Raw genomic sequence first — 27,954 nt, forward strand, 5'->3', positions numbered from 1 at the left:
CTGACGTAAATAAACAAGGGAATTCCCAAACAATAACAAAAACAGATATTTCGAAAGGACTGCTTTTTGAACAAAGCAGATTAAAAATGGATCAGTTCATTAATTTAGTAGAGGACGAAAAACCTACTAACGATGAAATACCTATAAATGAAGCAGAAAATGATCAAGAATGGAAAACTATTAGGCGTAGGCGACATCAGTTTAACGGACGAAGAAAAATTATAGTAGGTAGCAATAGAAATAGCGATGAGGTTAAGGGTGTTCCAAAAATTTCAACTCTACATGTTACAAGAATTAATAAAGAAACTACAACTGACTCTCTTACCGAGTTAATTAAAGTGAATTTTCCTGAAGCAACATGTGAAATGATTCAATCGAAACATCCAACAATTTACTCATCGTTCAAAGTAAATATATGTTCAGGGAACTTCAACAAGGCCATGAATCCCGAAGTTTGGCCTCACGGAGCTATTGTAAGCCGTTTTTTTTACCACAAGAAGAAACAGACAGAAGAAGCTTAGTTTTTGATCCAGATATTACATTATTAAATATCCCAAGTGTTAGTCAGAAGACTGGTTTTAAATTGGATAAGTTAGAAGTATTCAATTCTCCTAATTTTGACACAGTTGGTAAAAATGCTTCAACTATCAATCAAAAAAGTTTTGGCTTACTTCATCAAAATATACAATGTGTATCAACAAGCATTGAAAAACTAGAGTTCTTCCTGCAGTGCGAAGGTCTACATAATGTATGTGTCTGTTTAACTGTGCACTGGAAATCTAAAGAACAACTAGAACTACACCATATAAATGGATTTTCTCTGGCTTCATTTTTCTGCCGTGACCAAGGGGAACATGGAGGGTCTTCAATCTATGTGAAAGAGGGTGTGGTTTGGAAGGAACGTTCTAATATATGTTCTCAATCTGAGAAATATAATTCTGAAGTGAGGGCTGTTGAAATAGAATATTGCCTTTTTAATTGTGTTGTGTTGTGTATTTATCTGCCTGGACGTGGCTCTATTGATGTTTTTATGTCAAAACTGGATCTAATACTTGATGTGCTGGTCTCCGAAGGTAAGGCTATAATATTAACAGGTGATTTTAATATAGATTTCAAATCAAATTCACTAAGTAAGCAGAACTTGGTAAATGTTTTAGATTCTTATGGATTAACCGTAACTGTAAATGATTATACAAGAGTAACTGCAACTAGTAAAACTCAAATTGATTATATTGCTACAAACATAAATCACCAACAAAAAACAATGGTTGTGGAAGGTTTTATCTCTGATCATCGTGCGCAATTGTTCCAATGTAGCATTAACACAGACAATGATGCCTATATATTCATCCGTTCATATAGTGAAAGGAACATAAATCGTTTTGTTCAAACCCTTGAGTCAACAAATTGGTCAGAGGTATTTAATACAATTTCTGCTGAGGATAAATCATTAGCTTTTTTAAACACTATCCAAAATTATTTTCGGTCCCATTTTCCACTACTTAAATGTAAACCTAAAAAATGTACACGTTCGAATTGGTTTACGCAGGAACTGTACAATTTAAGGGATCAGCTAAAACTTTTAGAAACGATCTGTCAGCAAAATAGTAATCTTAGGCCAGTCCTTCATTTGGCAAAGACAGAATATTCGATTAAATTAAAAGCAGCTAAAAGTAGTCACTTCATGAGACAGTTAAACGAATCATCAAATAAAATAAAATGTATTTGGCATTTAGTAAACTTAACAGTCGGGAAACAAAACAACTCAAAAGTACCTAGTGATAATAATAATAATTTAGCAGACAAATTTAACCACCATTTTGTTGAAATGGCTCCAAAGTTACTTGCTGCTTTGGATCCTATTAAAATAGGTGGGTTTACATCAGCATCAAAAAACCGTAATAGTTGTTCTATGTTTTTATATCCAACTAACCCACAGGAAATAACTAGTGTAGTCGGAAGTTTTAAATCCAAACACAGTTGTGGTTTTGATCAGATTTCCCCTAAGTTATTAAAACAATGCATTCACGCTTTCGCAGATCCACTGACGGATATTTGTAATGCCTCTTTTCAACAAGGAATATTTCCTAGTATGTTTAAACTATCTATTGCAGTGGTTCCCAACCTTTTATGTCTGGCGACCCACCTTCTGATGTTTTTTCATATTCGTGACCCATCCCTCACCCATTATGATAATAATGTAGGTTATTCAGCTATCTTAAGAGCCACGCCGCGACCCACCTAAAATCTGCCCGCGACCCACTAGTGGGTCGCGACCCACCGGTTGGGAAACGCTGATCTATTGTAATCCCTTTATTCAAAAGTGGTGACAAAGATGACCTTAACAACTACCGTCCCATAAGTCTCTTATCTGTGTTTTCAAAGATAATTGAAACTCTGGTTTATACTAGAATAAACGCATTCCTAAAAAAGCATAGTGTCTTGCATAATTTTCAACATGGTTTTACATCTTCTAAGTCTACAACTACAGCTCTTGCAAATTTCGTCAGCTTAGTGTTGGATGCTTTGGACAGACGAGAGAAGGCATGTGGTTTATTTCTCGATTTGTCCAAGGCTTTTGATACTTTGGATCATAATTTGTTGCTAATAAAACTTGAGGGGATTGGTATTCGTGGTGTAGTTCTAAAATGGTTTACTTCCTACCTAGAAAATAGAAGACAAAAAGTAAAGATAACATCTAATGGACTTAAATACGAATCAAACACGTTGGATATCCATTATGGTGTCCCTCAGGGTAGTGTATTGGGTCCTCTACTTTTTATAGTATATATTAATGATATAGCTTTGATAACTAATTCACTGAGTGGAGTTAACATCATCAGTTATGCGGATGATACCAACATTCTAGTCACAGCAACATCCAATCAAAATTTGCAAAATAAAACTACACAGATACTATCCACCATCAACAGTTATTTTTTATCCAACAAACTAGTTTTAAATGAAGAGAAATCAAAATATATGATTTTCACGTCAAATAATTTATTAAACCATCAAGCCACTATACAAGCAGCAATAGATAAAACAGACTGCACGAAGTTGCTGGGGGTCCTGTTAGACAGTAATTTTAAATGGTCAAACCACATTTCTAATTTGAAATCCAGATTAAGTAGCGCATGTTATGCATTGAGAATTCTTTCACGTCTCTTTAATACATCAATATTAAAAACAGTATACTTTGCCCATTTTTACTCAATAGCCAAATATGGCATTGAAGTCTGGGGTTGTACCTCTGAATTAGAGCAGATATTCGTACTTCAGAAAAGAGCTATTAGGATAATATATAAAATGAAATTTAGAGATTCTTGTAGAGGTATCTTTAGACAAAATAATATTCTTACAATTCCTGGTCTGTATATATTTTCGTGTATAATGTATTTACATTGCAAAATTTATGAATTCAATAAATTTCAATTTAACCATATTTATTCAACAAGATTCAGAGACAATCACTTTATGCTTCCACAGCATCGTTCTGTTTTGTTGGAAGGTAGCACACATTATGCAGCCATAAGTTTCTTTAACAAATTGCCAATAGATATACGAATGAATTTACATCAGCCAAACTTTCGGAGGTGTGTACATCAATACATTTGTGAGCTAGAGCCATATTCTACAAATAACTTTTAAGTATGTTTTGTCGTATTTATTAATTTATATACTTTTAATATGTACATTATATATGTCTGTAACTTTGACTTGTCTCATACATGTACAACTTTGTATAATGTCGCATGTGATGAATAAATTTGACTTGACTTGACTTGACATCCTTTGTAACGTTCTATTTGTGTCTAGTCTTGTTTCTGCCACATATTATGTTATAATAGGTCTTATTGTTGTTTTATATATTTTGACTTTGCTTTCAGTATTTAGATATTAATTTGTTCTTCCATACGATTTCTTTCAGGCGGAATGGGACGTTTCATCGATGCCTTTTTGATGCCGCCGATTCATAGCCAGTCCATTTCATCGCCGTCCGTTTAAGGCAAGCGTCTACAGACCCGCATCGTACGCAACGGATTTTAGTTTGCCTTGTACAAAAACTTATGTAACTGCGTCCACTGATCCGCATCGTACGGATCGCATCATCGGTAATGCCGAAGGGTTGCTTCGAGAGGCAACTTTTGCGATGCGTGCCGATGAATCATTCGGAATGCCGACCAGTGGACGCACCCCACGCTGTTAGGAATTTCGCTTGGGCCAGTGGGAGCTAATCTGCGGCTAATTTGCATTTGACGATCGTCTTCTTCGTAATGAAACAAGTAAACTCAGTTTTAACTTTTATTTTATATATAGGTATATTCAGGTAAAAATATTACAGCCCATGATAAGTTGATTATGAGGATTAAAATATAAATATTACTCATTTTTCATGTTTGTTGGTCTTTTTAGATGTCTTGAGTATCCAACTATGAAAATTATTCTTGTTAAAAAAACAACACATTTTTCTATCTTAAATGCAATGAACTTTTAAAAAATATATTAGACGCGTTAATGATGTTCCTGAGAGAAGTGTAAAATTGATGCAAGACATTTCATTGTCCCTCACAAATTATGAAAAAACAAGCAAAGTGTGTTACAAGTACAGTTTGGCCAAACTGTTTAAAAACACAGAAGTAATTTTACCGATTTCAGAAAGGCAACTTTAAATTAATCTTTAAAGAAACTTTTACTGATGTAGTTACTATTTTCCATTTACATAAATCAAATTGTAACAGATTTGTGTATTCCTTTATATCCAAATGTATAAATTGTAAGAAAATGGGTGCTACTATGCGGTCTACCGTCGTGTTTCTGCTATAGCTTGCGGTCTACCGAGAGAATTGGTGTATAAGCTGTAATATTACTATGCCGATAAAGAATGTCTGCAAATCATTTTTAAATGTATTTTTTAAAAATATGTAGAGTTTGTGTTAAGTTTTATAGGTCAAAGTTAATAATTTTCGAAATATTTAAAATGACATATGAGAGTTTTACCAGTATAGTGTCATTTTTAAATAATTTAATATCTTTGACATATGTATATCAATATAATATACAATGTGATTACTACTTGCAAATACAATTTTTTTTCATTTTTTTAAATGGATACCCTGTATATTAGTGTTGCATTTTGTAGTAAATATTACAGGCTTTCTTTTGATATCAGGTTGTATGTACCTAGTATGTTTCGTTTTGTAGATATTTAAAAAAGAACTATATATTTTACTTTTTTGAGGATTTCTTATTACTAAACAGATACATTAAAATATCATATTTTACCATACTAATAAATATAGTTAATATGCATAAATTAATTATTAAATTAAATAAACAACCAATTTTAAAGACTACCTTAGTAATTTTTCTATCCTAGCAGGTAGTGGCATCGGTAATCCGATCGCTGCCGATACAGTGGACGCAGTATGAAAAATTAATCCGATGCGTACGATGCGGACCTGTGGACGCTTCCCTTTAACGACGTTCTACACCTTCGTTGCGGGGTATGCCTCTCAGAGGAAAGGGGGTAAACTTATATGCAAGCGCAAGTTGGTAACAATGCATTTATAGCAGAATACGCAAATCATATGTTTTAGTATTGAATACTTTATAAAAATAAATGATAATATATTACGGAAATTACGGAATAAATTACGGAATTAATTATAATAAATAAATTAAAAATAAATGGTACGGTAAACAATCCTCATTTTTTAATATGTTATTCCTTACAAAAAAACCTTTAATTTAAGCACAAATAATTAAAAATCGTAAATTTGGGTCAAAAGTTATTAACTTTTTAAGAATTCCCATAAGAGCCCATGTTAAAACTTAACTTTGACCCTTAATAGTAATTAAACGGCACGGTAAAACAATTTTTAAAAAATCAAGTCTTAGTTTTTTTAAGTAAACTATAACATACTAAAATTTCATGCAAATCCTTAATTCTTTGTCGAAGGTGTAGAACGTCGTTAATCGCCAGTTAGTCAGTTGATTTTGTATTATGGGAGATGACACGACAGATACATCAAACACAGAAGTACATACAGCTGAAATAGAAAACCAATACCCGACATACGAAGAAGTAATACAGTGGAGCCTCGATTATCCGTCTCTCCATTAACCGTCACCTCTGTTAACCGTCAGAGTTTATTGACTACATAAGCAAAAATTGAAGCATCAATTCATTTTGTATGAGCATGCGATAAGCCAGACTATTGGTTAATTTGTGATGAGGATGCAAACGGCTATCGATTGCTGAGATAAATGATGAAATCGTTGAAATGGCAACAGACTCGGACGAAACAGATTAAGAAGCTGACACAGACTTGGAATTTGACGGTGGCGATGTCGATGATGCTATTGTAACCGACAAAGGTTTGAAGAAGCTAGATTTGAGTAAAGAAGCTAGAGAAGCTGCTGCAATAATTCATCGAGTGGTGTTCTCAACAAGAAGAAGCCAATAAGGTAGATTGCGAGGTCTTACGCCGATTAAGAAATTCGGCAGTTGCAAAATGTGAAGCAACATTAAAACAAACAAAGATTTTAGAATATTTTAAACCAAACTGATTCGATTGTACGTACACGAATCCTTATATTGTCAAATAAAAACAAATAAAATTTGAGAGTTACAAACTTTTAATTTTTTTTAATGTTATGTTAACCGTCTTTTCGATTATCCGTCATACCGTTGGTCCGGTGCCCTGACGGATAATCGAGGTTCCACTGTATAGGCAATTAAAAAACTTAAAAATAATAAGACACCAGTTAGCGATGGTATACCCGCAGAGTTCTTAAAACATGGAGGAGAAGCGTTGTACAGTTCTATATACAAGCTAATTCAAGACATTTGGCGAGAAGAAACAATGCCAGATGAATGGAAAGAAGGAGTTATTGTACCAATACACAAAAAAGGAAACAAAAAGCAATGTATTAACTACCGGGGAATAACACTCCCTAAACACCACCTACAAAATCCTTGCAAACATCCTGCTAGAAAGAACCAAAAAATACACAGAAGAGATCGTTGGAGATTATCAATGCGGATTTAGACCGGGCCGCTCTACTATTGACCAGATATTCACAATAAAACAGATAATGGAAAAATGCTGGGAATTTGATCGTGAGCTTCATCAGATGTTCATAGATTTTAAACAAGCATTTGATAGAGTATGCAGGGCTAGACTGTGGACAGAGATGCAGGAACTTTGCTTTCCAAAAAAACTAGTCAGGTTGATACGGATGTGTATGGAACAGTTACGATGTAAGGTGAGAGTTGGACAACAATACTCGGAGACATTTGAAATAAACAATGGACTAAAACAGGGAGATGCACTTCACCACAACTCTTCAATTTAGCTCTGGAGCACATAATCAGAAGTGCAAGAATCGAAAAACCCAATACAGTATTTCATCGAGAGGGATCAAACTTACTACTGGCATTTGCAGACGATATCGATCTAATAGGTAACACACGATTAAGGTTGAAGGAGACTTTCGTGAGGTTCGAGAAGGAAGCAGAGAAGATGGGGCTCCAAATCAACGAAATATATGTATATGAGCCGCAATAACCAAAGCAGAGACAGAATTGGTTAGAAAATCACCATCTATGACTTTAACTTTGAGCGCGTTAGAGAATTCAAGTATCCTGGAACAACAATAATGGAAGATAATAACAGATCACAAGAAATAAACAACAGGATACAGGCCGGCAACAGATGTCTTTTTGGCCTCCAAAACCTTATAAAATAAAAACAACTAACAAGACGTACGAAGATGTCTATAAAACAATCATACGACCCGTTGTGACGTATGGAAGCGAAACGTGGACGATAACAAAGACAAACGAAGAGAGACTACTTGTTTGGGAAAGAAGAATCCTAAGGAGGATCTTTGGTCCTGTGCTGGATGAAGCATCAGGACAATATAGGATAAGAACTAACAAAGAGCTCGAAGAACTTTACCCAGAGGCCAACATCATAAAAGAAATAAAGTTCAGAAGACTCCAATGGGCAGGACACCTCAAAAGACATTCTGACCAAAGAACAGTAAGACTGGTGTGGGAGGAAGTCCCAACTGGAAGGAGACCACGCGGACGCCCTCGACTCCGGTGGCGAGATAATATAGCAGGAGACCTAAGTGCGATGGGCGTGGAGAATTAGATGGAGGTTGCTCAAGACAAAAAACAGTGGAGGCATTTTGTCGAGTCGGCTAAAACCCACGAAGGGTTGTAACGCCACGGAGTAAGTAAGGAGTAAAAGGTGACACGACACGACGTTAAATTCAGTTCAAAACTTATATGACAATTAAAACGATAAAAAATATTATTATATTTACTGTTCTATTTCTACGTTCCTAAATTTTATACTAAATAGTACTAAATTTGTAGTGTTAAATAACCTTTGTAGAAACATAATATATATTCAAATTTATGTAGTGTTCAATATACCAGTGTTGTATCTACGTCATAATTTTTCTTTAATTATTAATACCTATATTCCTAATTAATATTAATAATAAATAATAAATGTAACTGTCGAAAATTAGTTGCAAATTCGGAAATAAATCAGTTAGAGATTAACTGACTGGCGATGAATCGGCCGGCGATGAATCGACCGGCGATGAATTGGCGGCATCGAAAGGGCGGCGATGAACTGGCAGCGATGAAGCGTCCTTGGCCCCTTTCAGGCATCCCGAGGTTCTATCTGTTTTAATAGTTTGTTCTCTGACCTCTTTTTAGAGGTTTTGGAGTCAATTTCCAATTTGCATCTTATCGGTTCTTTGGAAACTACTAGGCACTTAGTCTTCTCGGAGTTGATAAGCATTAAGCATATTTAGTTCTTTAGCCCGTTCTTTTATATGGCGTGGAGTCATGGACCTTAACTGAAGCATCACTGAAGAGACTCGAAGCATTTGAGATGTGGTGCTATAGACGCATTTTGAGGATTTCCTGGATAGACAGAGTTACCAATGAAGAAGTTCTACATAGAATGGGTAAAGAGCGCGAACTAGTCGTAACCATAAAACGTCGCAAACTGGAATACCTGGGCTATGTAATGCGCAATGAACAACGATATGACCTACTTCGGACCATACTTCAAGGTAAAGTGCACGGGAAAAGAGGTCCAGGACGAAGAAGAATATCCTGGCTGCATAACCTGCGAAAATGGTTTAACTTAACCACTACCGGACTTTTCAGGGCAGCAGTCAACAAAGTCAGAATAGCCATGTTAGTGTCCAACATCCGTAACGGATAGGCACCATAAGAAGAAGAAGTTCTTTAGCTTTAGTATTAAATGCATGCAGTAGCCTTTGGACATTGTCTTGAGAATCGGCGATAAGGACAGCATCGTCAGAGTAGCAAACGACTCTATACCCATCTGAAATCCAGCTGTTCTGGGAAGGTTTTCTAATATTTTGTCTATTATTAAATTAAATATGAAAAGGCTCAGTGAAACGCCTTGGCGGATTCCTGTGTTTATATCTGGGTCTTCTGTTGTCAAATGTCCTACTCTTATTTAATTAATGATAGACAACAAAAATAATAAGAATTGGTAAGGATCCTCTAAATATAAACTATTTATAACGTGACGCTGACCACTTTACGCCAGAAATCAAAATAGTCCAAACTAACATTGGCTAGAGCAGGTGGATATGTACGGAAACAAGCAAAACAAGTCCATAGACTAGAATGTTATGGCTAGTTTTTTGGAATTGAATAATTATTTTTTAACCATCTGCTTTAACACAAAGGATCAAACCATTAATTGCGAATATTAGGTGGATCTTCTAAGCCACCGAAAGGGTTTTCAAAATAAACAATCCCCTTCACCAAGGCAATGCACCTAAAAAGTTGTTTGGCAATGAAAAATGAACAAGTGCTTCAACTCTATCTGGGTGTTTTGAAGCATTTCCAGAGTCTGACTTCAGGGAAACTGAAGAACTATTGAACTAAAGAAAGACTCCATTGGGAAATAATGCTCTTTTTACATTCTCTCCTTAACCACTACGACAATAATTAATCACCTCACACTCGTAAACAAACTGAGTTTGTTTTGTTCTTTTGTGACATACAAGATTTGAAACGAAGTTCACAAGTATGTAGTAACTCATAAAGCTAGAATCCAAAAAAGGATCACCTAGAAAAGTGAGTTTTCTAAATAATACAGAGCAATTATTGTAAATGACTGAAAATAATGAATTGTTTATTTAATAAAACTGAAAACAACATCAAAGCAATGACAGAAGACAGTATACTCGTAGTACGAAAAACAAAGGTTTATTCCAAAAATTTTGGGAATATTAACATGAATATTTTCAAATCATGTTATTCAAAAACGATAAACAAAGTAACATTTTCATTTGGTTGATTAAACGAATAATTTTAGGCACCAACTAACAGTTTTTTATTACGAAAACATTGCCAATGTGAAACAAAAATAATAAGAATTGGTAAGGATCCTGTCAATATAAGCAATTTATAACGTGGGATAACCTAACATTGACCACTTTACGCCTGAATCAAAACAATAGTCCAAGCAGTGGCTAGAGCAGGTGGATCTGCACACAGGGCCGTAAGTACGATGTTGGGCCCCGGGGACGACTTGATCCGGAGGCCCCCTACCGGGGGGTCTGGGGGAAGAGGGGGCCCGAAAAAATGTTTGATATTTAACCCCTTGAAAACGCATTTTAATGCATTACAATGACTGAAGTTTCTTGTACCTACATAATATTGCTATTTTAGTTGACCAATACAAAAGATTTTGAAATCACCTTATTTTAAGCTAAATAATTTTGATTAGCCCGGGCCCCCTCTTTCAATGACATTTTAGGTTTTATTACGCCGAAATAACTTATTTCTAAGTAATAATTTAAATTTTTATGTTAAGGTCTCGGGGGCCCCAGCTTACCTCAGGTCTCAGGGCCGCTTATTCTGCTCCAACTGCATTTTAGTCGAAAAGACTAATTTCTTCAGTGATAAATTAAAACTTTATGTTGAGGTCTAGGGTAAAGTCTTTCTAAAATTGTGTCATTTGAAAATATTTCGTTGGGATCGGCTTTTAAAATACATATTTTTATTGTTCTCGTTAAAATCTATACACGGTCAATCAAACAAGGGGCCCTGCGAGGCCCCCCTTGGCTGGGGTCCCGGGGCATTGCCCCGTTCGCCCCAATGGTAGTTACGGCCCTGTTTGCACATCCACTTGGAAGCAAGCAAAACAACCGCATACACTAGAATACTAGAATTTTATGGCTAGTTTTTTGGATTTGAATAATTGCCTACTTTTTTAATCATCTGCTTTAACACAAAGGACCAAACCATTATTGGCGAATATTAGACGGATGTTCTAAGCCTAAGCTACCGAAAGGATTTTCAAAATAAACAATCCTCTTTACCGAGGCAATGCGCCTAAAAAGTTGCTTTGACAATGAAAAATGAAGAAGTGCTTCAACTATATCTGGATGTTTTGAAGCATTTCCAGAGTCTGACTTCAGGGACCTAATCCGGTAATTAAAGAACTATTGAACTAAAGAAAGAGTCCATTTGGAAATAATGCTCTTTTTACATTCTCTCCTTAACCACTACGACAATAATTAATCACCTCACACTCGTAACCAAACTGAATTTGTTTTGTTCTTTTGTGACATCTGACATACTAGATTTGAAACGAAGTACGTAAGTATGTAGTAACTCATAAAGCAATCCAAAAAATGATCACCTAGAAAAGTAAGTTTTCTAAATAATACAGAGCAATTTTTGGAAATGATTGAAAATAATGAATTGTTTATTTAATAAAACTGAAAACAACATCAAAGTAATGACAGAAGACAGTATACTCGTAGTACGGAAAACAAAGGTTTATTCCAAAAATTTTGGGAATATTAACATCAATATTTTCAAATTATGTTATTCAAAAACGATAAACAAAGTATCATTTTCATTTGGTTGACTAAACGAATAATTTTAGGCACCAACTAACAGTTTTTTCTTACGAAAACATTGCCAATGTGAAACAAAAATAATAAAAATTGGTAAAGATCCTCTCAATATAAACAATTTATAACGTGGGATAACCTGACGTTGACCACTTTACGCCTGAATCAAAACAATAAGTCCAAGCAGTGGTTAGAGCAGGTGGATCTGAACAGAGGGCCGTAAGTACGATGTTGGGGCCCGGGGAAAAGTTGATCCGGGGGCCCGGGGCAAACTTGATCCGGGGGTCTGGGGGAAGAGTGGGCCCGAAAAAATGTTTGATATTTAACCCCTTGAAAACGCATTTTAATGCATTACAATGACTGAAGTTTCTTGTACCTACATAATATTGCTATTTTAGTTGACCAATACAAAAGATTTTGAAATCACCTTATTTTAAGCTAAATAATTTTGATTAGCCCGGGCCCCCTCTTTCAATGGCATTTTAGGTTTTATTACGCCGAAATAACTTATTTCTAAGTAATAATTTAAATTTTTATGTTAAGGTCTCGGGGGCCCCAGCTTACCTCAGGTCTCAGGGCCCCCTATTCTGTTCCATTTGCATTTTAGTCGAAAAGACTAATTTCTCCAGTGATAAATTAAAACTTTATGTTCAGGTCTAGGGTGTCCCCGTAAGGTCTTTTTAAAATTGTGTCATTTGAAAATATTTCGTTGGGATCGACTTTTAAAATACATATTTTTATTGTTCTCGTTAAAATCTATACACGGTCAATCAAACAAGGAGCACCTGCGGGGCCCCCCTTGGCTGGGGTATCGGGGCATTGCCCCGTTTACCCCAATGGTAGTTACGGCCCTGTCTGCACATCCACTTGAAAGCAAGCAAAACAAGTCCATAGACTAGAATGTTATGGCTAGTTTTTTGGAATTGAATAATTATTTTTTAACCATCTGCTTTAACACAAAGGATCAAACCATTATTTGCGAATATTAGGCGGATGTTCTAAGCCACCGAAAGGGTTTTCAAAATAAACAATCCCCTTCACCAAGGCAATGCACTTAAAAAGTTGTTTGGCAATGAAAAATGAACAAGTGCTTCAACTCTATCTGGGTGTTTTGAAGCATTTCCAGAGTCTGACTTCAGGGAAACTAAAGAACTATTGAACTAAAGAAAGACTCCATTGGGAAATAATGCTCTTTTTACATTCTCTCCTTAACCACTACGACAATAATTAATCACCTCACACTCGTAAACAAACTGAGTTTGTTTTGTTCTTTTGTGACATACAAGATTTGAAACGAAGTTCACAAGTATGTAGTAAGTCATAAAGCTAGAATCCAAAAAAGGATCACCTAGAAAAGTGAGTTTTCTAAATAATACAGAGCAATTATTGGAAATGACTGAAAATAATGAATTGTTTATTTAATAAAACTGAAAACAACATCAAAGCAATGACAGAAGACAGTATACTCGTAGTACGAAAAACAAGGTTTATTCCAAAAATTTTGGGAATATTAACATCAATATTTTCAAATCATGTTATTCAAAAAACGATAAACAAAGTAACATTTTCATTTGGTTGATTAAACGAATAATTTTAGGCACCAACTAACAGTTTTTTATTACGAAAACATTGCCAATGTGAAACAAAAATAATAAGAATTGGTAAGGATCCTGTCAATATAAGCAATTTATAACGTGGGATAACCTGACATTGACCACTTTACGCCTGAATCAAAACAATAGTCCAAGCAGTGGCTAGAGCAGGTGGATCTGCACACAGGGCCGTAAGTACGATGTTGGGCCCCGGGGACGACTTGATCCGGAGGCCCCCTACCGGGGGGTCTGGGGGAAGAGGGGGCCCGAAAAAATGTTTGATATTTAACCCCTTGAAAACGCATTTTAATGCATTACAATGACTGAAGTTTCTTGTACCTACATAATATTGCTATTTTAGTTGACCAATACAAAAGATTTTGAAATCACCTTATTTTAAGCTAAATAATTTTGATTAGCCCGGGCCCCCTCTTTCAATGGCATTTTAGGTTTTATTACGCCGAAATAACTTATTTCTAAGTAATAATTTAAATTTTTATGTTAAGGTCTCGGGGGCCCCAGCTTACCTCAGGTCTCAGGGCCGCTTATTCTGCTCCAACTGCATTTTAGTCGAAAAGACTAATTTCTCCAGTGATAAATTAAAACTTTATGTTCAGGTCTAGGGCAGCGGTTCTCAACCACCGTGTCGCGACACACTGGTGTGCCGGAAGAACCTATCAGCTGTGTCGCGAGATTTACGAATACGACATTTTTATTTATATTGTTTTACTTGTCATGCATTCAACCATTTTTTAACTATTAGGTATATACCACGTTATACCAATCAATAAAGTGCCAATCCGTAAATATTTCCTAATATATTCATCTGTACTTACCTACCACTAGCAAACAGTTGTACATATAAGGGTGTCGCGAATCTGTAAGGAGTACGTTAGTGCGTCGCTGAGTAAAAAAGGTTGAGAACCGCTGGTCTAGGGTGTCCCCGTAATGTCTTTTTAAAATTGTGTCATTTGAAAATATTTCGTTGGGATCGGCTTTTAAAATACATATTTTTATTGTTCTCGTTAAAATCTATACACGGTCAATCAAACAAGGAGCACCTGCGGGGCCCCCCTTGGCTGGGGTCTCGGGGCATTGCCCCGTTTGCCCCAATGGTAGTTACGGCCCTGTCTGCACATCCACTTGAAAGCAAGCAAAACAACCGCATAGACTAGAACGTTATGGCTGGTTTTTTGGAATTGAATAATTACTTTTTTAACCATCTGCTTTAACACAAAGGATCAAACCATTATTGGCGAATATTAGGCGGATGTTCTAAGCCACCCAAAAGGATTTTCAAAATAAACAATCCTCTTCACCGAGGCAATGCGCCTAAAATGTTGCTTTGGCAATGAAAAATGAACAAGTGCTTCAACTCTGGGTGTTTTGAAGCATTTCCAGAGTCTGACTTCAGGGACCTAATCCGGTAATTGAAGAACTATTGAACTAAAAAAAGACTCCATTGGGAAATAATGCTCTTTTTACATTCTCTCCTTAACCACTACGACAATAATTAATCACCTCACACTCGTAAACAAACTGAGTTTGTTTTGTTCTTTTGTGACATACAAGATTTGAAACGAAGTTCATAAGTATGTAGTAACTCATAAAGTTTTCTAAATAATACAGAGCAATTATTGGAAATGATTGAAAATAATGAATTGTTTATTTAATAAAACTGAAAACAACATCAAAGCAATGACAGAAGACGAAGACATAGGTACTCGGAGTACGAAAAACAAAGGTTTATTCCAAAAATTTTGGAAATATTAAAAATATTTTCAAATCATGTTATTCAAAAACGATAAACAAAGTAACATTTTCATTTGGTTGACTAAACGAATAATTTTAGGCACCAACTAACAGTTTTTTCTTACGAAAACATTGCCAATGTGATCAAACAATGTTCTCTTTATAAACTTTTTGGCTCACATTCAAAATCAACTGAACTCTCTGATGCTATATATTTTCACTGAACAAAAAAAAACAAAAAAAATTTAAGAATACCTGGAAATACGTCTTTATTTTCTGTGTTGTAGGAGTGAATCCAATCGTTCTTCTGCTGTATAATGCACTGAAACATCACTGGTATGTATTTTGGTCTAACACTAAGAATGTTGGTATCACATTTGATCACAAAGAACAACGAAAAACGTAAATAAAAGCACTGAGAACCGGCTTCGCACGTGAGTGGTCTACAAATACAAACCAAAATAATAGATGTCTACCTGTCAACCGATTTCTAATATAAAGAGTAGTATATACACAGATTATGACAGAGAAATCTCTACTGCCAAGGTTAGTCCTCAGATCAGTCTGAATTGAATTCTGGGCTGTATCTGAATCTGAATGTCTGTGTTGTTTCTGCCATGACAGGGCAACACACAGAAGGGGATAGGCATAGGCATCGACAAACGGCAACGGCAGAACAGCGGCAAGTAGGGACGATTGTATAGTGTGAGTACGCAGTTGCCAGATTTCCAACAGGGAAGTATTTAAAAATAATCATTTTTCCTATTCGTAATAGTTCATGTTGTGAGGTCACTCACGTAAGGAAAAATTTCTGATTCGATTTCTTTGGGGATTCCTGTTCAAAATGTCCCGTTTCAACAAACTAGGAGCGTACCGGGCGAAATGTTTGGGCAGACAGAAATCTTTTAAACAAATTCAAAAAATCACCTTTTTTGGGGTTTTTGGGTCATTTTAAACTAAAAAGGTCTTTCGTCAGTTTTCTCAAAAGTTTATAGTTTTCGAATTTAAAATTATATCGAATCGAATTATGAGCGATTTAGAATCTGAAAAATGCGAAAATATGCATTTTAGAGTAGGGATGGGAAAAACCTACCGGTTATAACCTAAAACCGGTATTTTGCTCTGAAATAATCGGTTTTTCCTGTGGTTTTTAACCCGGTGTTTTCTTTTTAAAGTAATAACCAGTGAAAAACCGGATAAGTGGAAAAAATACTGAATTCAGAGAAAAATGGGAAAATGTATCGCTCCCCGCGCGTAAATGAGAGATTTTCAGCTGACTGAAACCAATTTCACAACAATGAAGACTGATTTCTATACTGATATAGACTGATATCGATTCGATTGGAGTATCGCAAACTAAAGCGAAATGTAAATGTAACCTATTGGGTATTGGCTATGAATAAAAAAAACCGAACACCGGTTTATGGAATAACCGGTTTTTTAACAGGTTAAACCGTAGGAAATAAAAACCGGTATAACCGAAAATCGGTGCTTTGTCAATAACCGCCATCCCTATTTTAGAGGCTTGAAAACTCATAGTATGTAAGTTATTATTTTTACTTTGCCAAGTGCCTAAATTGAAGTTTAAACATTCTATTTTCACATTCTGATGAGTAATTTGGGATTATTTAATTGTACACCGTTGTTTTTGAATTGTTAATTATGCGCGTCCGCTCGACTTCCAAGCCATAGCGCCGCGGCGGCGCACTATATAGTGCGCATCTGTCGCAGTATATATGCTATTGTAGTATATACCTATACGTTAATTTATTGACTAGTACGAGATCTGGTCTATTGTATGCCACTGTTTGATCTGTGAGCACAGTGCGGTCCCAGTATAGCTTGTAGTTGTTATTCTCAAGCACACTCTCAGGAACGTATTGATAATATGAGAGATGATCCGTTTGGAGAAGTCCCAGTTTAATAGCTATCTCTTGATGAAGGATCTTAAATACTGAGTCATGCCTTTCCTTGTATTCAGTTGCAGTGTTTCAGTATCCAGTGGTTTCTTGGGCTTGACATCGTTTTGGACCTGAGGATCTTTGACAATATATTTCATGTATTTTGGTTGGCATAACTTGATCCTGAATGGCCAGTAATGCACCTTCCGTTTCGGGGAACATCTTTCCTGATGCCAACCAATAGTTCGACGCTATATTGTCGACATCGTCTTGGCTGACCTCATTGGGATGACACCTGCACAGAGGATTACCCATCCAGATGCGCATTTTTTCATTCTTTGTAAGGTGATTTATGCGCATTTCTGGTTCTCTCAGTCTGATCGGTGTTGTGTCATCTACTGCGCAGGTAGCGCGATGTAGAATAGATGTCTCAGCCTGCATCTAAAAATAAGTTCTTAAATTAGCAATGCGTTTATCTAATTGCTCACCTATATCCATAAGTCCTCTTCCTCCAAAATTCCGTGGTAATGTCGTTCTTTCTACTGCACTTCGAGGACGGTGTTTTTGTGCCTTTGTAAGGTGTGTCCTTACTTTTCGCTGAAGATTCTCTATGTCCGTTTTTGTCCACTTAACAATGCCAAACGAATAGCTAAGCGCGGAACATGCGTCGGTGTTTAGTGCCTTAAACAAATTTCACTGTTAAGGTGTGAACGAAGCAGCTGTTTTATCCTTCGTATAAACTCCGTAGTTATCTCAAGTTTTCATTTGCTTATGGTCAATTTTCCGCGTTTGCTTTAATCCCGCGATATTTATACATATCGTTTTCACCCATGGCGTCGATGTTCTGGCCATTTTGCATTTCGAATCCTCCGGGCTGTACTTTTCCTCTGAAGACTAATATCATTAGAAACGGATTCTACAGTTTTTAGCATTTCATCTAAGTAGAATCTAGCAGTAATTTCAAATCATCCATATACAACAGATGATTAAGCTTCGCCACCACATTGTTGTTATTTTTGATGCTAAAATATGCGTCAGTGGAGTTCAATAGCTGAGATAGTGGGTTCACAGCTAGACAGAACCTCAGTGGACTCAACGAATCTCCTTGGAACAGGCCCCGGTTGATTGCGATATTTTCAGTTTCGATGTTATTTTCACCAGGTATTTGAAGGTGAATTTTAGTCTTCCACTCTGTCATTATATGCTTTAAAAAGATTACCATCGACTTTATATATTCTTAATATATCTATAAGCCATTGATGCGGCACTGAATCAAAGGCCTTCTTGTAATCAATGAAGGCAGTAAAAAGGTTCCTCTTTTTCGAATATGCCTGGTTAGAAATGACTGAGTCGATGACAAATCGTTCTTTGCAAACCATGGAACCCTTAGGGCATCGTTTCTGTTGAGGCTCTATGATATTGTTCAGACCACAGTGTTGGTAAGCCGGGCTACACGGGATGTGACCATTTTATACAAAGTTGGAAGACAAGTAATTGGGCGGTATTTGGCTGGATCTTGGGTGTTATTTTCAGTGTTGCCAATCGGATTTCTCTAGATTATCCGATGATCGCTCGAAAAATATCCGATTTGTCACGAAAAGGTACGCTAGGTCAAAAATTATTCTGTTATTAAAATCAATGTTGCCACTGTTATTCTTTTAGTCCCCTTAACAACCAACAAATAACAAAATCCGTTGTTCGTAAGCCAATCAGTTGATTGTAATCAATTATCATTATGATAATTAACATAATTGATTGAATAATTAATTATTAATTATCAATTAACGTAACAATAATTAAGATAATTGATTAATTAATCAATTAATCTCATAATTGTAATCAATTATGTTTTCAGTAACCCAATCAAAGTTGACATTGACAGTAATTAAATATTTGATAATGATCAGTTGATTCCATTTCTGATTAGCGTTCGAAAAACCGGCCCTTTAATCTACTGGATTCTCTATTTCACAGTTTAAAAATTTTCGTTTATAGATGAAAATCTCGTATCCTAGCTGATTATTACCTAATTCATGTATGTAAATACTATTTACTTACTATTATTATATTATTCGTATTTTGTATTATCGTAAGTGTTAAATTCTAAATAAATAAATAAATCTAAATATTTCATTATTTGGATCGTTATATTAATTTATTATAATTATTTAAGTAAAAAAAAAAACACTTTTAAATATTATTTTATTAAAACGTAATAACTACCTAAAACTAGGTACTGGAAAAATAAATAATAAATAAATCAATACAAAATAAACTACAGCTACATTAATAGCATAGGCGCAACATTTCTGGTCAATGCTTTTAAAATGCATTATTTTTTTCGAGTCCTGCGAAAGCTAATAAGTATTATTTAAAAATTTAAACGCAGAATGAAAGATTACATTATTACCGAGGGCCGAAAGTCCCTGAAGACTTCTATAATTTTTATTCTAATATGTTACAGGGGTAAAAGGAAAAGAGAATATTAAGTGTGACTTTTAATTTCAAATATCTCATTCAAAAGAAACATTTTGTTTATTCTAAGGGACTTTCAGCCCTCGGTAATAATGGAATCTTTCATTCTGCGTTCAAATTTTTCAAAAATATTTATTAGTTTTCCCAGGATTCGAAAAAAATTAATACGTTTAAAGATTATTGGTCCGAAATTTTGCGCCTACGCTCTTTTAACAACTAAAGATTTAGTACAACTAAAACAATAGAAATGTATTTGACAGTCTTGTAGTTATTAAGGTATCAAAGTTAGTATCCATAATACCCGTGGTGCGTTCAACGTTAATGCCCGACTAAATAATTTTTATAGGCAAAAAATTTGAAGGATTTTTGAGTAAATTAGTAGATATCTAGATATTACTAGTTTCAAATAAGTAAATTTTTCTACAACCACTATTCCAAATGCATTTTTCTGCACAATTTTATGTTAACAAACTTAATATTTTATCACAGAATAACTGACAGTAGTGTGCAGAAAAGTGACGTTTCTGTGCCGGAAAGTTCTTTTCTGCATAGTATCATTACATTCCTCAAAAAAAATCATAAATATAATTAGGTAAGTATAACATGTTTTGATGAAATGGTTTTGTTTAAGATATTAGAAAAAGAACTAGATTTAACTACATCTCATGTCCGAGAAATCTGGAAACGTTTCATTAAGCACTGCACTACATAAAATGCAAATAAAACTAAATCGTGCGTGAATTAGCTTTAATAAATTTAAAGACTAAAAACTAAAAACTCATAAATAACATCGGACGGCAGACGGTTTTTGAAATTTGGATTAGTATGCCTTAAGTTTGTGCACTTGTGCATTTAAATTCTAAACAAAAGAATCGGCACATGTCCCTTTTGTCAAAAGAGAAAAGTATAGGATGTCACTAACATTCATCCAGTATAGGCTATTTATAAAAATTTAGGTGGAACCAAACAAAATTAATGTGTTGTTGGTGTTGGGAATATATGGATGAGAAAGTTTTAGTCGATGGTAGATACACTGAAAAATATCCGCAAATATCCTATTTTTTAAAGATACGAAGAAGATACGACACCTCTCAAAAAGGTACGCAAATCGGATAATTATCCGCCGATTGGCAACACTTTATTTTGATCCTTCGGTATTAAATAAGTGGTTCCCTGAGTTAGGAATGATGGTATTTTCTGCGGATTAGAAATAGCATAATGAACAATTTCTGTCCAAAAATTTCGCCCGGTACCCTTCTTTTTGTTTAAACGGGATATTTTTGAACAGGAATCCGCAAAAGAATCGGAAAATTTTTCATACGGGAGCGACCTCATAACATGGACTATAAAGATTCTCTGAAAAACCTCCTCTAATTAAAATTAAGCGGGAAAGTCTACTGCGTCTATTGTTGATATACGTGGGCACATCTTTATACTTGCTTAAATACCCTAAAGGTTTCATTCGATAACAATCGCAGAATAGCAAATACTAAAAATAGAATACAATTATTATTATTATAGCTTTAGCTCAGTTTCTATTGAAATTTTATGGAAATATTTTCCAAGATTTGAGGCACTAACCAATTTTATGTAGAGCATAATTTCTTGTAATCATTTATTTAAATTTGTGCAAATAATCATCATATTCCGTACAAGCATACATAGATATTATGCAGGGTGTAACCTGACTTACCTTAGTACAAATGTGCACATAAAAAAAGTTGCAGCCCTTTGAAGCTTCAAAATGGAAATGGATTTTTTCCAATATATCGAAAACTACACTAATCACAAAAAGTTTCGCATAATTTTTGAAACAGAAAAAAGGTGTAAAAATAATTTTTAGCAGAATGTTATAATATTCGTCTATCGTCTCCTTTAGGTGTCTACAAACCCATAACATTTCGAGTTGATTGAGTTTTCAATGAGGAGGTGCGTTCTTACAAAAAATGAGTAATATAACATTAGAACAAGCAGCCCAAATTGTAGGTTTAATTAGAGATGGACGATCGCAGCAATATCTCGATGATATTATGGAAATCCACCAATCCAGCGTTTCAAGAGTTTTAAGAAGGTATAAAGAAAGTGGAAAGAAACGCAGATGAACGTTATTTACATCTGCACACTTTGCGTAGACATCATGTTAGAGCTAGACAACTGCGATTTTTCCACAACCCGTAATGTTCGAATAAGTGTTAATTCGGTTAGAAACAGATTAAGGGAATTTGGAATCAGAGACAGAATACAGAATGCCTGCTACTGCTCCACTGTTAACGAGGACACACCGTATGGCACGTTTAAATTTTGTACCAAGACATGTCGATTAGGATATTAACGACTGGGCTAATATTCTTTTTATTGACAAGTCAAGATTTGCATTTTGTGGATTCGACAGTGCAAAGTATCTGTCGAATCCACAAAGTGCAAATCTCGACTTATCAGTAGAAAGAATATTAGTCCAGTCGTTAATATCCCAATCGACATGTTCTGGTGCAAAACTTGAACGAGCCATACGATGTGCGCTCGTTAACAGTGGAGCAGTAGCAGGCAATCTGTCTCTGATTCCAAATTCCCTTAATCTGTTTTTAATCAAATTGGCACTTTACGAACCGAACATTACGGGCCACGGGCTGTGGAAAGATCATTTCGCAGTTGTCTAGCTGTAAAAAGCGGTAGTTTCACATAGCAGTTCACTGTTATAGCAGCAGCTTTTAGCGGTGGGGATATATCTACTGCGATGGGTTTTACTGCTACCTACTGATTCACTACCCCTCTATGTCTAAATGAAACAGTCAGTTATTAAATATGGCGCCGAATAAAAAAACTGTAGATAGTTTACTATCTTACTTAGACTATAGTTTACTGTCTTACTTAGTACTTAGTTATTACTATTGAAAAAAAAAAATATTATCGAAAAGAAAGTACCCTCGGTGGCGAAACGAATATACAGTAAAAAAATATTGGATGAAAACACCGTTATTAAACAGACCTCGCTTTGACATGGAAAATAATTTATTAACAGAATCATTAATGGCTAAAGGCTAATTGAAATTGAAAATGGTTATTCATTTTTGAGAATCATTAATACCATGGCACTGTTGGACAGTAAATATCATCTGTGCTCATTCCTGTTCGTTGGATATCATGAATTTTCTTTTTTTCTAGTAAATACGTTGCTCTTATGGATGCTATCTTCTTTTTTATGGTTTCTTCATATATACCCACCTTTTCCGCAGTTGGTGTTTTACGAACAATGTGTTTTACAGATTTCGCCATTTTTATTTTATAAAAAAGTTACTGCGATAGCAAAACTAGAATTATTTCTACTTATCGCAGTAATTCTTGTAACAATCTACTGCGATCGAAGTGGTATGATTCACAACGAAGAAAAGGTGACAGTCAAACCACGCCTATCTAACAGTCACTGTGATAACAGTGAACTGCTATGTGAAACTGCCGCTTATCATGTGTACGCAAAGTCTTCAGATGTAAATAATGTTCATCTGCGAGGTTCGTGCACCTAGGAAGTCCTGGAACTGGTCTTATTGTGTATCCTTCAATTTCTCTATACCTTCTTAAAGCACCAGAAACGCTGGATTGGTGGATTCCCATAACATCAGCAAGATATTGCTGCAATCGTCCATCTTTTTTCGTGCTTTCTATTTTTTTTATTATATTAGTGTTAAGAGCTTTTAAATTCATTTTCTTTTTTAAAAGTATATGTAACTGAACAAATTACTGCATAACTCGTAATTAAAAAAAACCTTATTGGTTTCAACTACAATCTCTACGGCACTGGTTTATGGTATTATTATTTGTTAGGTAACCCTAAATCTCTAATGGAAGATTTGGATTTGTAATGAACTGCCAGTTGCAAACAAATAGACTCTAATAAAGGTTTTATACACTACTTCAAGAAATTAACGAACCACCTTAAAAATGATTAATTTTTGATGTCTCGAATTTCATAAATCTGTTGTCCGATTTAAGTGATTTTTTTAATCTTTACCCTTATTCTTTAACAATATCGCTGTAATAATATTGTTGCTAGACAGGTAAATTGTCATTGTACACCGAGTGTACCAATCAAACTGTGATTTTTTCTCAAAGTTCGCGTGACCCCGTGGAATATTATAGCATTTACAAAATACGGAAATTAAAACCCAACTATAGCCTCAGATTTTTTTAACATTCTGTTTTTTGATTCAATCGTTTATGTTCGATAATAAAAAAGTTAGGTACCTACTTTAACAACTAGCCATGTTCTTCATCAATACAGGGTGTCCCTAAATAAGTGCGACAAACTTTAAGGGGTAATTCTTCATGAAAAAATAATGACAGTTTGTTTTATAAACATACGTCCGCAAATGCTTTGTTTCCGAGATACGTGATGTTGAACTTTTTCTTACAAACTGACGATTTATTTATTGCTCTAAAACCGGTTGAAATATGCAAATGAAATTTGGTAGGATTTAAGAGGTAGTTATTGCGCATTTTTGACATACAATTAAAAATTTTACGTTTTTTATTGGCGACGCCAATGGTGAATATAAAGTTCTTAATTGTATGTCAAAAAATGCGCAATAACTACCTCTTAAAACCCACCAAATTTGATTTGGATATTTCAACCGGTTTTAGAGCAATAAATAAATCGTCAGTTTGTAAGAAAAATTTCACACAGCCTGTATGTCGGAAAAGAAGCATTTACGGACATACGTTTATAAAGCAAACTGTCATTTCTTTTTCGTGCAGAATTATGCCTTATAGTTTGTCGCAAACACTGTATTGATGAAAAACATGGCTAGTTGTTACAGTACCTAACTTTTTTATTATCGAACATAAACGACTGAATAAAAAAAACAGAATGTTAAGATAATCTGAGGTTTTAATTTCAGTATTTTTTAAATGTTAGAATATTCCACAGGATGTGGTCAACTTGGAGAAAAAACACAGTTTGATTGGTACACCTGGTATACAATGACAATTTACATGTTTAGCAACAATATTATTACAGCGATATTGTTAAAACATAAGGTTACAACATATTAAAAAAATCACTTAATAGGACAAGTTTAGGAAATTCGAGACATCAAAAATGACCCATTTTTAAGGTGGTGCGTTAATTTCTTGGGAGTAGTGTAGTTACTTTTACTATTTTAATTTTCCCGAATAACTTTCGAACACTTTTGTTCAATTGAAAACTCAATAAATCCTGATTACATTCGCCATATATTATAAAAATATCAGTTATGTTTTTGTTAGTATTTTCACTAAGCCCTAAAATCTATAAAAATTTTGAATTGTTTCTTTCTTTCCGTAGATATTCAACTGATCTCCCAGATATGGCAACAATGCCGGCCACTATACTAACTGTCTGAGAGAGAATGCAAACCCAACACCGGAAGGTGGCTTCGACGTTGCCACAGCTTTAAACATTTAATTTGATTTATGACAGGTTGGTCTTCCTTATTACAAGCAATAATTAGAAAATTGATCCCTGAACAGAAATTACACATGATGGTGGTTGACACCTCAATCATCTATTGTAGAATTAAAATATATATAAAACAGAGAGGGTGGCCATAATTGATATGGGGGTTGGGGATTAGCCTGACTTCGTTTTAAATTGTGCTGAGTAGTGTGAGATCTTGAAGAGGTCGATTCAGCAATTTTGGCATATACATAAGTACTGGATGTGCTACACTACACACAATTACGAAGAATATAAATATCCCTAATAAAAATTATCAGTATTAAGAAGTTGGCGGTACAATGGGATAATGAGGAAACAAAATATCAGATCAGAACAAGAAATCAGTATATTTCAGTGGCGGAACTAGTGGGGAGGAAAATTGGGATATCCCCCCTTCCAGGTCCAAAATTAAAGAAACAAAATGTTGAAACATAAAAATATACCTATTGACATGAAACTTAACCACATACCGACAAATTCAACCCAATAAACAAGCTAGTTGGGAAAATTAAGGGAACTTAAAGCATATAAGTTATTATTTATGTCGTTTATGTACGTTATGTGGCAAAATAAACAGTACTGAAATTCGTATGCCTCAAATTTGTATGTGTCAGGCAGTGGCGTAGCTAGCCCCACAGGGGCCCCCTATCAAAGTTTGTCGCGGGGCCCTTTTCCACGACTGATAAGGGATAGTGCTAAAAAAATGTTCAACAAAAGCAGCAAAAACGCGTGTATAGAATAGAATAGAAATATACTTTATTGTCACTGAAAATTTTACACTTTTATGGACAAAGCGTAGGTACAAAGAGTAGGAAAAAAACAACAAAAAATACAGTTTACTGAGTGTTTCATTAATAATTGGAAATATTTTAACTGTAGATTTCTGGGCTCAAAATATTACGGTTTAACTTAAATCACCTACTCTGAAAAGGCTTCCTAAAGCTGGAGCTCTTTGAAGATGGTGCCTTTTAATTAGTTTTTTTGGAATACCTCTAGAACACATCTATTTAGAAAAACTAAAACTGGTACGGCTATTTATCTTCCAGAGATAAATGTATTTCATAAATTGCGAGTTTCTAGTACCGGTCATATGCATCCTCTTTGGGTAGGGCAACGGTTATTTTATCGCATAATTTTTTTGTCTTAAAATTTTAAGCATTTTTGGCACTGGATTATTAAATTGTATGGTATTCTAGTACTAAAAGTTACTCTTATTTTAAGTCTGTAGGATACACCGTTTTCTAAAAAAATCGATTTGAAATTTTTTCGTTTTTTGAATTTGATCAAAATTTAAAGAAAGTTTCAAAAAAACGGTGTATTTTACCGACTTAAAGCAAGAGTACTAGTACTAGAATACTTCATAATTTAATAATTTAGTGTAAAAAGTGTTTCAAAATTAAAGACACAAAAAATAATGCGATAAAATAACCGTTGACCTACTCAAAACGCACGCATATGACCGGTACTAGAAATTCGCAATTGATGAGATCGATTCATCTCTGGAATAAATGTACCAGTTTTCGTTTATTGTTTTCATAGTTTTTTTTTTGAAATTTTTTTTCAAATTAAAAAAACACAAAATTTTCAAATCGACATTTCTAGAAAACGGTGTATCCTACCGACTTAAAGCAAGAGTACCTTTTATTACTAGAATGCCTCACAATTTAATAATCCAGTGTCAAAAAGGCTTAAAAGTTACAGATAAAAAATGAACATAAATAGGCGTACCAGTTTTGGTTTCTCTGAATAGAAGCGTTCTGGAGGTATTTAAAAAAAAACTAAATACAAGATGCCTTTTTCAAAGAGCTCTAGCTTCTGTAAGAGGCCTTCTGTAAGAGCCTAAGTAGCCTAAGTAGCCTAAGTAGAGCCTAAGTAGCCTTCTGTAAGAAGCATTTTCACACTAGGTGATTTGGGTTAAATCTTAATACATATTTTGAGCCCAGGAATCTACAATTAAATTATTTCCAATTATTAATGAAAATATTGTAAAATTTAAATAAATTGAATACAACCTTAGGAACTAATAAGTTCAGCGTATAACACTCAAATATAGATAATAATAATAAATCTAATAAACTCTAATAATCCAAATTCAAAAAACAGATTTGAATTGAGACTCATTGTTTTAAAACAGATTCAGTTTTTTCAAGCCAAGGGGAATAGACATTAAAAAGGAGCGTAAGCAAAGAAGCTCTGTTCTTTAACGGCGAGCAACCGGCAAATAGATATACCTAAATACAATTTATAGATAAAGAACAGATTACACGAAAATATACGCAAACATACACAGTGTTTCTGTTTCAAATTATCAAAGGTAAAGCGATTACAAATATTGCAATTTCGCATTATACATTATACAATGTCTCACACAGCCAACGGTGAATAGACAATAAGAAGTAGCTTGAAAACAAAAAACGTCTGTTGTTATAGAACGGCTAGAGGCAGAAAATATATAGGTACCTGTACAGTACATAAATATAGTTTATAATAAAGAATCCATTACACGAAAATGTCGATATCCCAACAATATATGTACACTGTGTCAAAGCGTTTGAATAGTGAAATAATTGCAGAATATTTTGTTTAATTTTTTGAATGGAATTTTGTTTCGACATGCCGCGTTGGGGCCTCTGAATGTCGGGGGCCCCGTATAATTGATACGGCTGATACGGCGGTAGCTACGCCCCTGAGTGTCAGGCGCCGAGACGTACTGAGTGGTTTCCGAACGTCGCGTCGTTATAACGTATGGAAATAATATGTGATAATGTTATGTGCTTCAGAATGGTTCTCAGTTTTGCAGAAACATTTTTTATGGTGGATTACT

The 27,954-nt window shown here is 34.8% G+C and overlaps 1 protein-coding gene across 3 annotated transcripts in view; it reads right to left on the minus strand.

Annotated features, from left to right (window-relative positions):
- The window catches only part of LOC126878714 (SLIT-ROBO Rho GTPase-activating protein 1-like), a 466,675-nt gene that overhangs the window by 313,442 nt on the left and 125,279 nt on the right, over positions 1-27,954 (minus strand). Inside the window, exon 1 of one of the 3 annotated variants that reach the window (XM_050641581.1) lies at positions 15,540-15,933. The exons of the other annotated variants lie outside the window; for them this stretch is intronic. Coding sequence (XP_050497538.1) covers positions 15,540-15,615 — 76 coding nt within the window. The 5' untranslated portion in view covers positions 15,616-15,933. Of the gene's footprint in view, positions 1-15,539; positions 15,934-27,954 lie in introns of those variants that run through there. 3 annotated transcript variants of the gene reach the window in all.

Source organism: Diabrotica virgifera, chromosome 10 (genome assembly GCF_917563875.1).
Source record: "Diabrotica virgifera virgifera chromosome 10, PGI_DIABVI_V3a".
In the NCBI taxonomy this organism is placed as follows: Eukaryota; Metazoa; Arthropoda; class Insecta; order Coleoptera; family Chrysomelidae; genus Diabrotica; species Diabrotica virgifera.